Source organism: Lycium barbarum, chromosome 5, assembly GCF_019175385.1.
Source record: "Lycium barbarum isolate Lr01 chromosome 5, ASM1917538v2, whole genome shotgun sequence".
In the NCBI taxonomy this organism is placed as follows: Eukaryota; Viridiplantae; Streptophyta; class Magnoliopsida; order Solanales; family Solanaceae; genus Lycium; species Lycium barbarum.
In genome coordinates, this window is record NC_083341.1 from 125,994,221 (window position 1) to 126,008,099 (window position 13,879).

A 13,879-nucleotide genomic window follows, 5' to 3' on the forward strand; every position below is an offset into this window, starting at 1 on the left:
CACTAAAGTGGGCCTCTAGGAAGATGACATTTTGGGCTTAGCAAAGTGGGCTCATTATTTATAGCCCAAATTAATGGACTAGCCCAATAGAAATCAGATCTTTAATTAAATCCGTATTATTGGACATAAATAATTAACTCAATTATATTAATCCGTAATATTTATTTGGACTAATATATCTTGAATTTACTATAATTCGAATTTCTTAAGGATTTAAATTCAATAAAATTTCGTTATCTACAAATGCCCCCTACTTCAAGACTTATCGAGATATAGACGTGTTGACCCTCAAAAGATCAGTCTTGAAGTATTATTGAAGCGTAATTCAAAATTCAGGTCAAGAGAAGGTCCATCGGACTTTTTGAGAATTTAATGCCAATGCATTTTTTTACATATGCTAGGACTAATAATTGTAAACCACGTACATATGTAATTCTTGGCATATGAACCCCATATTAGACCAAGGATTCCACTTTCCTTTAATTAAAGAAAGATCTAATTTTTTATGGCAAGTGTTTGACGACGGGTGCTGCACCGACGTAACCCCTTTTCCTTTCCTTAATTGAACTAAGGTATTGTCTTTCCAACCAATTAGGCCTCCATATCCAATTAATATTGGATGAGGAGTGGACTGACCGACGTTGCCCATCTATAAATAAGAGCATGTTCTCCATTATTTTGCTCCAATTGCGTCGTCCGACAAGTAATATTTTTTTTTTTCAGCGTTTCCTTTTCTTGCATTGTTTCCCCCTTTTTTTTTTGGTAGGACCAACACAAAAAGCTCATGAGAGACCAGCTTAATTTGCGAGAAAATAATATTACCTTCGACATCTTAAGACTGACATGCGGCATCCTTTTATTGATATATTCATGAAGCAATCGACTTAGGGTGCGAGAGAATAATATTACCTCCGACACCTTGAGACTGACAAATAAAGATCCTTTTGACGACGTATGCAAGAAGCAATCAGCTTAGAGTGCGAGAGATTAATATTACCTCCGACACTTTGAGACTGACAAGTAAAGACCCTTTTGATGACGTATGCAAGAAACAATCAGCTTAGAGTGCGAGAGAATAATATTACCTCCGACACTTTGAGACTGACAATTTGTGCTCCTTTTAACAATACATTCACAAAACAATCGGCTTAGGGTGCGAGAGATTAACATTGCCTCCGACACCTTAAAACTGATAAGTCCCGTTTACATGAATTGAATCAACTTCAACCTTGTGATTAACCAAGCTTCTTTTGTTCATGCAGTTTAAAGAGATGGTTCACTTCAGATATTATACGTCTCCGTCCTCCAAAAACAAGTATCTCATTATTGAAGCTGAAAATGGCGAAATCTTAACCAAGTTGCTGACTTATATTCCACTGGTCGGTTGGTACGCTGGTCCGTGGCCATCTTTGAGGAATTCTCTCCATATGCTAAATTGAACTTCAGAACACAACCACGGCTCTAATCAATCGTCAACAATACGGCCCCTTCAGAACCCTAACCATCGCAAATCGAACGTTGCGGGCACCCTTCCTTGTTTAGGACATCGAATACTTCAAATACAAGTACATTGGGGATCAGGAGCCATGGAAATTGACCGTGAATATCATTATACACCAGGATATTGGGAATGGGCTGAAGATGTGCTTGGCAGAAGTTAACAAACTTTGAAGACAATGAGAATATATGATGCTATTTATGCTTCTCTGTTCACCTATGATCCCAATTCAAACATATTGCAAGCATTCTTTGAAGCCTGGTGTCCAACGACAAATACATTGCTTACATCCGTCGGAGAAATATCAATATCCCTCTGGGATTTACACGTCATTGGAGGTCTACCCATTGGTGGTTCCCCTTACGAAGAAATAGTGCCCGAAACTAAGGAGCTTACAGGTACTAATGAGAATAATGAAAGGTTCGTTCCCCAAACATGTGAGCACCTATTCGTAGCCTTTCAATATCTTCAAGAAGGTGAGATTCATAATCCAAGGGTGCCTTTGAGCAAGTGGATAAATTTTTGGTGCAAAAGAACTTTGAAATATGAGCCTGCTCCGCCACGGAAGGAGAAAAAGTCTGGTCGCTTGAAGTCAACATATAATCCAACTGGAGCTATACCTGGAGCAGCCGAGTGGTCAAGTGCAGATGAAGTAATGTTTTCCAAACATGGAGTAGATCATGAACAAAGGGATGATACATATTTATCAGCCTTCTTATCATGTTGGTTGTGCACCTTTGTATTTCCCTCTAAAATGGTGACCTCATTTGACCAGGGACTTTTAGAATGGCGGCCATGATGGCAAATAAACGAGTAATTAGTCTTGCAGTCCCAGTCTTATCAAACATCTATAATGGTTTAGCGAAGATTTCTAATTCATTGCAACTTGAGCATATTAAAGTGTCATTTCCCAATCATTATTTATATGGTTGGCTTGCTCACTACTTCAAGACGCATTTTGCATTTCCTAACAGACTATCAGTTCCGTTAATGGTAGTATATTCTGGAGAAGGTGCTGCAAGATATTTTGACGGGTGATAAGTTGGTATTTTACCAACTTATCTCTTCTTTAATCTTATATTTTTGCTATATTTGCTTGAGAAAATAGTGTATTTAATATCATTTACATCTATTTTACAGGTTTTATTTGATTTAGAAGTGATCGGAAGAAACCAAGTGAAAATTAAGTCAAAAAGAGGCCAAATGGGACAGTTTTGCAAAACCGGGCCAGATCTGCAATTCCGAAATTCAGTGGGTATTTGTCATTCTTTGAACTTGAAAGAATTAGGTTACTATAAGATGATAACTTGGGAGAAAATATCATCATCTTTGGCATAACACAAAAATTGGAGGCTAGGGTTTCATCACCAACACCTTGAAAGAGAAGATTGGAAGCACTTTCATGAGATATTTCTTAATCCTTTCTTCAATTCCTTGTTTTGTATTGAATATTTATGTGTGTAGTATTTCATTTCAATACTTGAACCTTGTTTATGGAAGTATATATTGTTTAAGTTTGGATTGAATCTCTTGTTTTGCTTATGTGTTGAATGATTTTATTCCTAATGAAGTGAGTTATTGTTTCTTTAATTAATCTCATTTTGAATGATTCTTAAGAGAGTAGCTAACCCTAAGACTTGCCCATTTATTTCGGTTTAAACTTGGAAGAGGCAAGCTCGGGATTGGGAAAGATTAATTAACAAGAATTTGGGGCGTTAACCCTCATCTAATGGAAATCGACCTAGGGATAGGCGACACCACTTGTAGCCATATTCGGGTGTTCTTAATGCTCCTAATTGCTTTAGGGATATTCAATTATGTAGTCTAGTTAGTCTTCGGAAGAAGCTAATTTAGAGTCATTATCCGAGGCTAAGTAATATAAACTCACCATTATTTGTAAATCATGAAGTACATTGGATCGTTACTTGAGCGTAGTTTCCCTTGTATCCATGCTTGTGGCCATTGATCATTTTACTTGCTTTGTAGGTTAGTTTACATTTTTGCATTAGTTATAATATTCTCTCAAACAAAACCAAAATATTATCTGTCGTTTGGCTTTAGCGTAGTTGGTGAAAATTCCTACTTTTCCTAATCGCCTACATATTGTTCTTTGTGGGATTCGACCCCGACTCATAGTTGGGTAAATATATTTGCATACGACCGTTCCCATTCTAATTAATAGGGTGGATTTGGACGTTATCAACAGGAGCATGCAAGAAAACGCGTTCATCGAGGAGATAGCGTTGCTTGGACTTCTACTATGCCAAATAGGTCCCGTCCCCATTATTTTGTGGACAATGGCAAGGAACCAGAGTTGGAGATGAGTGACTTTATGAGCCTTCGTTTTAATTACCTTCCTTTGAGAAGTGAAGACTCTTACTGTCACGACCCAACCGGAGGGTCGCGACGGGCACCCGGGCACCTCTTAACATAGCTTTACATTCACACCTAGGTGAGCCACATATTAAATCATACATTTCTATTCATCAATCATACGAATCCCATTGGGCATCAATACCTTTATATCATCATTGGCATCTATGCCCATATCAATGTCTATAAGCCGACGAGGCTAATAAAGTGATATCCAAAATATAGGCCGACAAGGCCAAACACATCTAACTATATACACATGTCTATGAGCCTCTAAGGAGAGTATGTCATACCATATAGGCGGGATAGGACCCCGCTATGCCCATAAATATATACACAAAAGAATCAATACCAAAAGCTATAGCTCCGAATGAAATGGAGCTCCGCTATGTAGTCCCTGAGAAATGTAGCTATGAATCAAGTCTGTCTCCCTGGCCACATGCGGGCATGACGCAGCGTCCACAAACAAAAGGACGTCAGTACGAAGAATGTACTGAGTATGTAAAGCATGATCAATATCAACATAGAAGCATAATACACAACACAAGAAATGGCATAAGATGGGAGATAATAGTATCATCGTCACAAGCACTTACTTGCTTCTCATGGGGACTTTCCATTTCTAGCACGTATTCGTGTACATACATCCATATCTGTATCCATACTCATTTACATTGCGTCCATAATCGTATTCATATACATACTCTTATTCATATTCATATTCATATTCGTATCATGTTCGTATTCATACTCGTATCTATATCATATACATAACCATATCATATACATAGCATTTACATAGCATGCCCGACCACGAAGGTTCGGTGTTTCACGTACCCGACCATAGCTAGGCTTGGTTATCATACATACTTGGCCAACCAAGGCTCAAGGTTACACATACCTGGCCCTACCAAGGCTTTAGGGTTATCCGTACCCAACTGCAGAGGTGCGCGCGCGTTACATAAATATATACATACATTCTACCCCGCCTTATAAGCTCGGGGTTCCATAATAGTCATACATAGGCACATATACATAATAGCTCATAAACATCTTTACTATTATCATCACTATCATCATCTTCATCGTTATTGTCATCGTTATTATCGTCATTATCATTATCGTTATCACTATCATCGTCGTTTATTACATCTATCCTTATAGGATTACTCGTCATATGGGGAACTTAGTACAATCGTAATACATATCGAGAATCATAAGCTTAGTAGCTTTTGAAGATAGAGTCATTTGGAGGACATCATAGACTTATAGAAGATTTAGATGATTGGCCAAAGAACCATGCCTTATGAAAGAAGGGTTAGCCTTACATACCTTTCCGTTCAACTATTTTACCACTTGCACGTTCTCCTTCAACCCTCACGTTTCTACCTTCATTAAAGTTATACTATCATTAGAAATCGATAGCTAGCATACACGACTAAAACTAGAGAAAATCGGACAGCGTCTCCTTTATTTATACGACATTACTCCATATCGTAATTCAACTCCCAAACGTCAATAATACATTCACAATATCATAACAATAGTCTTTATTCATCCACATTATCTATATTTCTCAATTCACTTCCAATTACCCATATCCATGGTCATAACACACGACTACGTTCATTCATATACATTGTCTATCCCATGTTCTTAACATCATTTATAATCATATCCATATCACAACACATCAAGAATCATAACTCAAATTCAAGCTATTACTCAAAGTGGCACTATTCCACATTCACGACCCATTTTTCTATATCCCTCTACAATCCAAGTGTTTCAACTTTCAAATACCTTAGACAACATGGAAATACCATAAATCTTACCTTAGATGTTGTAGGAACAAGCTTGGGTGGAAATACTTCACTTGAGCCAAAACCCTAGTTCACCTCCAATGAGATTTCTTGACTTGAATGATCTTTAATAGGTTTCTTACACTTGATTCACTTAGTTTACGTTGTTGATCACTAATATATCCTAAATTCTTGTGGAATAAATGTATAGAGATGTTTTAGAGAGAAGGGGTGTGATATGGAAATGAAATGAAATAAGACTTGATCCCTCATTAAATACACCAATCTGTTCCCGACCAGTTCTACGGACCAACATACGGTCCGTATAATTTATACTGACCGTATGTCTGGCCGTATATTTGGTCCAGAGAATGGTGCCAATCTGGGCTGATTGTACGGCCCAACATACAGTCCGTATGTTTTATACGGCCAGTATGTTTGGCCGTATAATCTCCAATTTTTCGAGGTTCGTTCTCGTCGACTCGTTTGATCTCCAATCCTTATGGAACCTTCTTAGCACTTGTTTATCACCTCATTAACAATCTAAGGGACGTTATAACTCTTCTCCAAAGCATTGTTAAATCCTCGTTAACTCATTACTCGCAATTCCTTTCCGATACCTATCGTAAGCCTTGTCTTCTCTTGACAAACTTTCTTCTCTTATCTCGAACACCTTTGAAATCTTAACTAGGGTCATCAAATGTCATTCCTCACTTATCGAAATACCGTATACTTCGTTCTCCTCGTTAGTCTATTCACTGAGCATCAACGGAAAATTTTCCGAGGTGTAACACCTACATCTTCGAGCCATATAGTCCGTACCGATTCAGCCGTCAGTTTGGGTTTTATGAAGACACTCCTGGCGTCTTGGAAAGTGATATTCGCAGTGCCTCATTAGCTGAAGGACTTAGATTCTCTTGAATTTGTGTGTCCCAAAAATCCATGTCGAAGGCAACTTTCCCTAACACTACGTCTATGTGAGGAAGCTCTCTTCGTCCGAGTATAAATCCTGGTGGGCAAAAGTGCATGGGAAATATCTCGAAGACAACTTGCAATCATTAGTGGCTGTTGTTGGCCCTATTACAGACATTCTTCAAGAGCAAAATGAAGAGGTCTTCGCTGATAAATCTCTTGCTTTAAAGTCTAAAGCAGTTTTGCCACACAAAAGCAAAGGGCCTCCATGTACAGACATTCAAAAAGAGAAGATACTTCCCCAGGCTTATCAAGCTTCTAAAAAGAGACCACCACAAGATGAAAGTGATATCAGTCATGGGGATTGTTGTCCAAAGAGATTCAGACCACCCGTAGACGAGCCAAGAGACACTACTTCGCATGCGGTAGAGATTCATGACAGCGATAGCAGTTCTTCAAGGACTTTGACTGCTACTAAAGAGGTAATGATTTAAATTTCCCTACTGCTCCGTGACTCTTGAACAAGCTTACTGATTGTTTATTATTTCTATGCAGCCAAGTAGCGTCAATATTTTGGTGGTTTCTCACCAAAGCTAGCCTCAAGATAGTAGTGAATCTGTAGTAGGGCCAGACTCACGGGGATCACTTCCAACATCTAAATTAGAGCGAGAGGCCACTTCTATTTCTCATGGGAGGTCTAAACCAAATTTGGGACTCAGTTCTCGCAAACCACCAGCAACAACTATGTCCGTTTTTTATGGAAGAAAGGTTGTGATGACTCTTCGAAAGAATTTCGTTTTGGAGGCCTGGACTAAGATCCAAGCTAAATTCTCCAACCTTTCTGTGGATTGTGCATCTTTTCGTGAAGATGAGGTAAAAATGATCCTCGAGGAGGTGGATGGGAAGGACTTGGATATTTCCCCTTTGAAGAAACTATTGGATTCTTTCTTTGATCTTGCCACTTCCTATGACCAAGCACGATAAGCTCTTGTTGATAAGGCCGCAAAAGTCGAAAAATCAGAGTCATTTGTAAAAGCCAAGGAACATCTTGATCTTGTCTTAACTGAAAAAGATGAGAAGGCCAAAAAGCTATCTGCTAGTCCTCAATCTCTTAAGGCAGCGAAGAAGAAAGTGAAGGAGCAACGAGCCCTCAGAAACGCCACAACGAAGGATGTTGAGGAGTTCAAATCTAAAGTCTCAGCTGCTGAAGATGAATACCGTAGATGTGCTGATATCTCCCAGGCAACTGCAAATAATTCAGCCGACGTAGAAGAGAAGAGATGATACTTAGAGGCTAACGTTCAAGACTTAGTCAAATATAAGTTTTGTCTAGATTAGCTTGCAGGAAGCAATTTTTTTTTACTTGCTCTCCTTTTGCTTTCTTGCATTTGATTAGTTGATGTTCTTGACAGTAATAAAAGCTTCTCGCATTTTGCTTTATACTGCAATTCTCGTTGATTTTTTTCTGCTTCAACATAAAGGATCATTTACTCGTTTCGTTGCATACTGTCGCTGTGTTAGGCTTTGCTTTATCTTAAATGTTGTTGTTCATGTCTCGAAGTTCTTGCAGGTAGCTTTACATGCTGAAATGCCGATAGTTTTAGATTCGCGGAGTTTCGCCAAAAAAATTCATATCTCGATATAGGAGCGTCGAAATCACGAGCCGCAAAATTCTCAGGAAACTAGACTCATAAATCTAACATGTTTCTAAATATAAAAGCTAACAACCATCTGAATCATCCCAGATAAATTCAGAAATTTGGCTTTACATGTTGAAACACCGATATTTTCCAGATTCGAGCAGTTTCGCCAAAAAATTCTAAGGAAACTAAACTCATAAATCTAACATGTATACAAATATCAACGTCAACAACCATCTGAATCATCCTAGATAAATTCAAAAAGTTGGCTTTATATGCTGAAACACCGATATTTTTCAGATTCTCGCAATGTCGCCAAAAAATTCATATCTCGATGTAGGAGCGTCAAAATCACGAGCTGTAAAATTCTCAAGAAACTAGACTCATAAATCTAATATGTATCCAAAAATCAAAATCAAAATCAACAACCATCTGAATCATCCCAGATAAATTCGGGAATTCTGCTTTACATGCTGAAACGTCAATAGTTTCAGATTCACACAGTTTTGCCAAAAAAAATTCATATCTCGATGTAGGAACATCACAATCACGAGCCGCCAAATTCTCAAGAAACTAGACTTAGGAATCTAACATGTACCCACAAATCAAGGTCGGAAAGTCCACCTTAGATTTGTTTTCATTCCAACTTGAGAACTTGGCGGATTTAAAGAATTGAACTTGAAGGTTTGCTGGATTTTAAGACTTCAACTTGCAGATACAGTGGCTTTGTACTTTAACATGCCGAGAGATTACAATCATCCCATCGAGAAATCCATTTATATGGACATTCCCCCCCCCCCATTGAACCATCAGTATTTGGCGAAGGTCCAAATTTTAATGAAAGGATGCTTGTGTATATGATCTATATGCGCCTGGTCAGGCGAACTTCATTTCGTCCTACTTCACTTGAACAACGCATAGGGGGATGCATTTTTTAACTCATGCGACTGAACTTAGAATAAAACTCTAAGCACCTACGTATCTCGGTGAAGAGGATCAAGTCATACCGTAGTTCAGAGAAGTGAGTTTTTTTTTTTTGTTTTTTTTTTTTTTGTCTTAACTTTTGCCTAGGCCGCTTCTTTCAAGATTTTCAACCTAGCGGACTTTTTTTTTTGTGTGTTCTAACTTTTGCCTAGGCTGCCTCTCACGATATTTTCAACCTAGCGTACTGATTTTTTTTGGTGCCGTGCACAGTTTATACTCTTGCGGGCTAGGAGTGTTATGCAGTTTATGCTCGTATGTCAAGGAGTGTCATCTTACTTCACAGATAGTACTTCTTCAAGAAATTTGCGTTGATAGGACCGATCCTCAGGCCATCCGCATCAACAAGCTTGTAAGCGCCACTCGAATACGCTTCTTGTATGACATATGGTCCATCCCATTTTGAGGTGAATTTGCCCCAGACTTATGGGGAACGATAATGGGTTTTCTTACTGCAAGGACTTGATCTCCTACTTGGAAGGACCTCAAGCAGACCTTTTTGTTGAAGGCATGAGATAGACGGGCATGATAGCATTCAAGATTTTGTTGAGCCTCTAGCCTTTTCTCATCAAGTGCTTCTAACTCTGCAAGACGCAATCGAGCATTTTCCTCTTCGGTGAGCCCTTCTTGAATTGCAAGTCGTAAAGAAGGTATTTGACACTCAAGTGGTAGGACTGCTTCAACTCCATAAGCAAGTGAGTATGGGGTTGCTTGTGTTGGTGTGCGGTAAGTCGTCCTATATGCCCACAAAGCTTCATCCATTCGTTCATGCCAATCTCATTTGGACTTGGAGACAACCTTCTTCAACAAGTTACATAGAGTCTTGTTGAACGCTTCAGCTAGACCGTTGGCGGCAGCATAATACATAGAAGATTTACGCTGCTTGAAGCCGAAGAGATCACAAATCTTGTTTACCAATTTGTTATCAAATGGCTTGCCATTGTCCGTTAATATGTAACGAGGAATGCCGAAGCGGTAGATGATATTTACTCGGATGAAGTTCGCAACATTCTCCTTCTTTACTTCTTTAAAAGCAACAGCTTCGACCCATTTTGAGAAGTAATCGGTTGCAGCCAAGATGTACAAGTGTCCACCAACGGATTTCGGCAATGGATCAACGATGTCTAACCCTCAAGTGTCAAATGGCTAAGATGCAACAGTTAGGTGTAATGCTTCGGGCGGCTGATGTTTAAAATTCGCATGAAACTGACAAGCCTTGCATCTTTGAGCATAGTCCAAGCAATCCTTCACCATCGTTGGCCAATAATATCCCATCCTTTTTATGTGGAAGTGGAGCTTTTGTCTAGATTGATGTGATCCACATACTCCTGAATATGCTTCTTGCAAGCTTAGACAGCTTCATCCTCCCCCAAACATCACAAGAGTACTCCCTCAAAAGATCTTCTATATAAAGTATCCTTGTAATAAAGAAATCGAAGTGCACGACGACGAATTTCAGTTCTCCTTCTTGAGTCTTCTGGCAGTATCCCATAACTCAAGTAGTCAATGATGGGTTGTCGCTAGTCTTCCTTCGCAGCCTCAGAAACAGCTACGAGATACTCAATCTCATTTTTCGCGCCTTCATCCTCATTTGACGGAGGTACTACCCATTTTTGACAGATAGTCACTTGTGTTTGATATGGCATAGTAAGCGCTGAAACTAGGGCAGCTAAAGCATCGGCTTTCTTATTTTCCCTCCTAGGTACATGCTGAAGAGTTACGTCACCAAGCCATCCTATTAACTTCCGAGCATAACCATGATAGGGGAGCAATTCGAGCTTCTTGACTTCATAGCTTCCCAAGAGTTGATTGATCACCAACTGAGAGTCACCAAAGACTTGCAACTGCAACTGCTTTATGTCGACAGCCATTTCAAGCCCAAGTATTAGTGCTTGATATTCAGCGACATTGTTGGAGCAACGTTGTGTCAAAGTAAAGGAGTATGGTAGAACTTCTTCCCTTGGAGTAACAAACACCACACCAGCACCGGCTCCATCACGTTGTACAACACCATCAAAGTACATTTTCCACGGAGGTTGAATTTTAACGACCATTGCATCTTCGTCGGGAAGTTCATCAGTTAGCTCCCAGTCATCCGGTATCGGGTGATCTGCTAAGAAGTCTGCCAATGCCTGTCCTTTTATAGCCTTTTGAGGGATGTTTGTAATCCAAATTGTTGAAACTGGAGTTACCACCTTACTAGTCGATCACTGAGGACCGGTTTTGACATCACAAACTTGATGGGATTTGCTCTGGAAATGAGGTTAACACTATGAGCTTGAAAGTAGTGCTTCAGCTTTTGAATCGAGAAAACTAGCGCCAAACACAACTTTTCAATTCGCGTGTAATTCAGCTCGTTAGGTGTCATCATTCTGCTCAATTAGTAAAGAGAATTTTCTTTCCCTTCGCTATTCTCTTGGGCCAACAACGCTCCAACCGACCTGTCTTGTGCTGAAATGTACAGTATCACTGGTTTTCCAGGTACAAGGGCTACTAAAACTAGAGGCTTCATTAAATATGACTTGATATTCTCGAAAGCATTAGTACATGCTTCGTCCCACTTGAAAGGGGCGCCCTTCTTCATGAGACGATTGAATGGTTGGCACCTTCCAGCTAAATTCGAAATGAATCTCCTAATGTAAGCTAGCTTCCCTTGCAGACTTTTTAACTCATGAATATTTTGAGGCTCGGCATTTTCAAAATTGCATAAACTTTGGCTTGATCAATTTCGATTCCTCGATGTTGAACAATGAAACCAATTTTCCAGAAATAACTCCAAAGGCACATTTCAATGCATTCATTCGAAGTTGATATCTCCGAAGTCGCTCGAACACCATTCTCAAGTCTTGCAAGTGGTCACTCATCTTTCTTGATTTTACTATCAAGTCATCCACATAACATTCAATATTTTTGTGGAGTAAATCATCAAAGATGTTGACACCCAATTTTGTCCCGTCTCTCTGCCGAAATACCTATTTTTGCGCTTCTAATATTTTTTGGAAAAAATAAAAAAATATATATATATTATGTGTTTACTATAATTATTAGCCTCTTATCAATACCGCTATTGCATTATTCTATTAATTATTCTTATTACTATTACCGCATTTTATTATTATTATTATTAGTATTATTATTATTATTATTATTATTATTATTATTATCATTATTATATATTACTATTATTATAATTCATAATTTTTATCATTTCGGCATTTTACCAGCTTACGCACACACATCACATTTATCTTTGCATAATTAAATAATAGTATTTATCTTACTGCGGATTTTCGAAATATTATTGCACGGCCATTACAACGCCATTTTTTACCCGAGCATTGATGATTGCGTATTTTGTATTGAGCAATATTTAACACAAGTTGTTTAAACAGGTCTTTTTATTTAAATTTAGAAGCCAAACTATTTCTTGCACTCAGTCCGTATTTTGATTTATCGGATCCCAAATCAAATCCCAATCAACTCATAAATATTTCCTGACTAGCCCATATTTTGATCTCAATTTTTTGGAATAGTCCGTGTTTTAATTCGCTAGCTCATTCTTTTAATACCCGGTCCAAAAATTGACCCGGTCCATTTTATGGACCGGGTCCAGCCCATTTTCGTTCAGGATAAGGGAAACCCTTTAGGGTTTCCTTATCATTTTTTCCTCCACCGCCGCACCTCCTCTCCCTTCCCTCTCTCCTTCTCCGCCTCTCCACCTTCCCATCGTCTTCTCCGCCTCTCCACCTTCCCATCGTCTTCTCCACCTCTTCCATCTCCGCCCCACTTCCGCCACACCTCCCCTCCCCTTTTCCCCATCACACCTCCACTACATCACGTTACCCTCCACTGCCACCCCCACGCCGCTGTCCTCGCCACTTCACCTTGTCTCCACCCACGCCTCTGACTACACCACGTGACCTCACCTGCCATATCCACCACGCCTTGTCCCCCCACGCGTCTGTCACCCCACCTCGTTTTGTCCCTCACGCTCCTCTCTCTTCTTCACGCGAAAATACTGACCATCTCCTATAAATAATCGTTTTCCAGTCTATCTAGGGGGGGGATTTTTGGGGATTCACAAAGTTTCCCAAGAACAAATTTTGTTTAGCTGCAGAAATCCCCTAAAGTTTTGAGCTTCTTTTAATCGCTTCAAATTCCCGTCTAAAATTATCAAATATTCATCAGTTTTTTTTTTTATATCGTTGGGATATTCATTCGAAAACAAAAGATTATTCTGATTCCTTTTGTTTCCCGTAACTGATTCGAGTCCGAGTAAATTTGAAACCAGAGTCTCAAGTGTTTCGAGGTGAATCGAAGACCCCCGTACCCACTTCGCTGCACCCGAAGAAGGTAATACACCTTTTATTTAGTTAACTTTTAGTTATGTTTGATCTTTGCCTGTTGTCCTGCTAAGGTTTAGTTGGCTAGTTAATATTAGTAGTGCGAGTAGGATTAGGGTGCATTTAGGAATCGTTTGGTAGTTAAATTAAGTCAGTATGATCACACTTATGTTGTTTAGTTAAAATTACTGCTGAATGTCTATCCAAGATAAGTTTTTGTCTATTAGTAGTGGCTTAAATGTGATAAATGAGCATTTAGTTGCCTTTACTAGTTAATTTCCGAATTGATAATTGCTTAAGCCTGCTCAAATGTGCATCATTTTGTTTAGT

At 39.1% G+C, this 13,879-nt stretch overlaps 2 protein-coding genes across 2 annotated transcripts; both read right to left on the reverse strand.

The window, feature by feature from the left end:
• Window positions 1–9,983: 9,983 nt before the first annotated feature.
• On the reverse strand, window positions 9,984–10,460 carry LOC132639755 (uncharacterized). The gene is made up of 2 exons (XM_060356178.1): window positions 10,418–10,460; window positions 9,984–10,330 (listed from the first exon to the last, which is right to left on the reverse strand). The coding sequence occupies exons 1-2, from the start codon at window positions 10,458–10,460 to the stop codon at window positions 9,984–9,986; spliced, it is 390 nt and encodes a 129-aa protein (XP_060212161.1).
• Window positions 10,461–10,726: 266 nt separating this feature from the next.
• Window positions 10,727–13,025, reverse strand: LOC132639757 (uncharacterized). Its single transcript, XM_060356179.1, has 2 exons — window positions 12,888–13,025; window positions 10,727–11,353 (listed from the first exon to the last, which is right to left on the reverse strand). Exons 1-2 carry the CDS (start codon window positions 13,023–13,025, stop codon window positions 10,727–10,729), a joined length of 765 nt encoding a protein of 254 aa, XP_060212162.1.
• Window positions 13,026–13,879: the final 854 nt, after the last annotated feature.

Coding starts and splice junctions, on each gene's coding strand:
- LOC132639757 (XM_060356179.1), bottom strand. CDS start 13,025: ATGGGGAAAAGGGGAGGGGAGGTGTGGCGGAAGTGGGGCGGAGATGGA. Junction 11,354..12,887: donor AGAGAGGGAAGGGAGAGGAG/GTGCGGCGGTGG, acceptor ATCCCTCAAAAG/GCTATAAAAGGACAGGCATT.
- LOC132639755 (XM_060356178.1), bottom strand. CDS start 10,460: ATGGTGAAGGATTGCTTGGACTATGCTCAAAGATGCAAGGCTT. Junction 10,331..10,417: donor TGCTCAAAGATGCAAGGCTT/GTCAGTTTCATG, acceptor CTTGAGGGTTAG/ACATCGTTGATCCATTGCCG.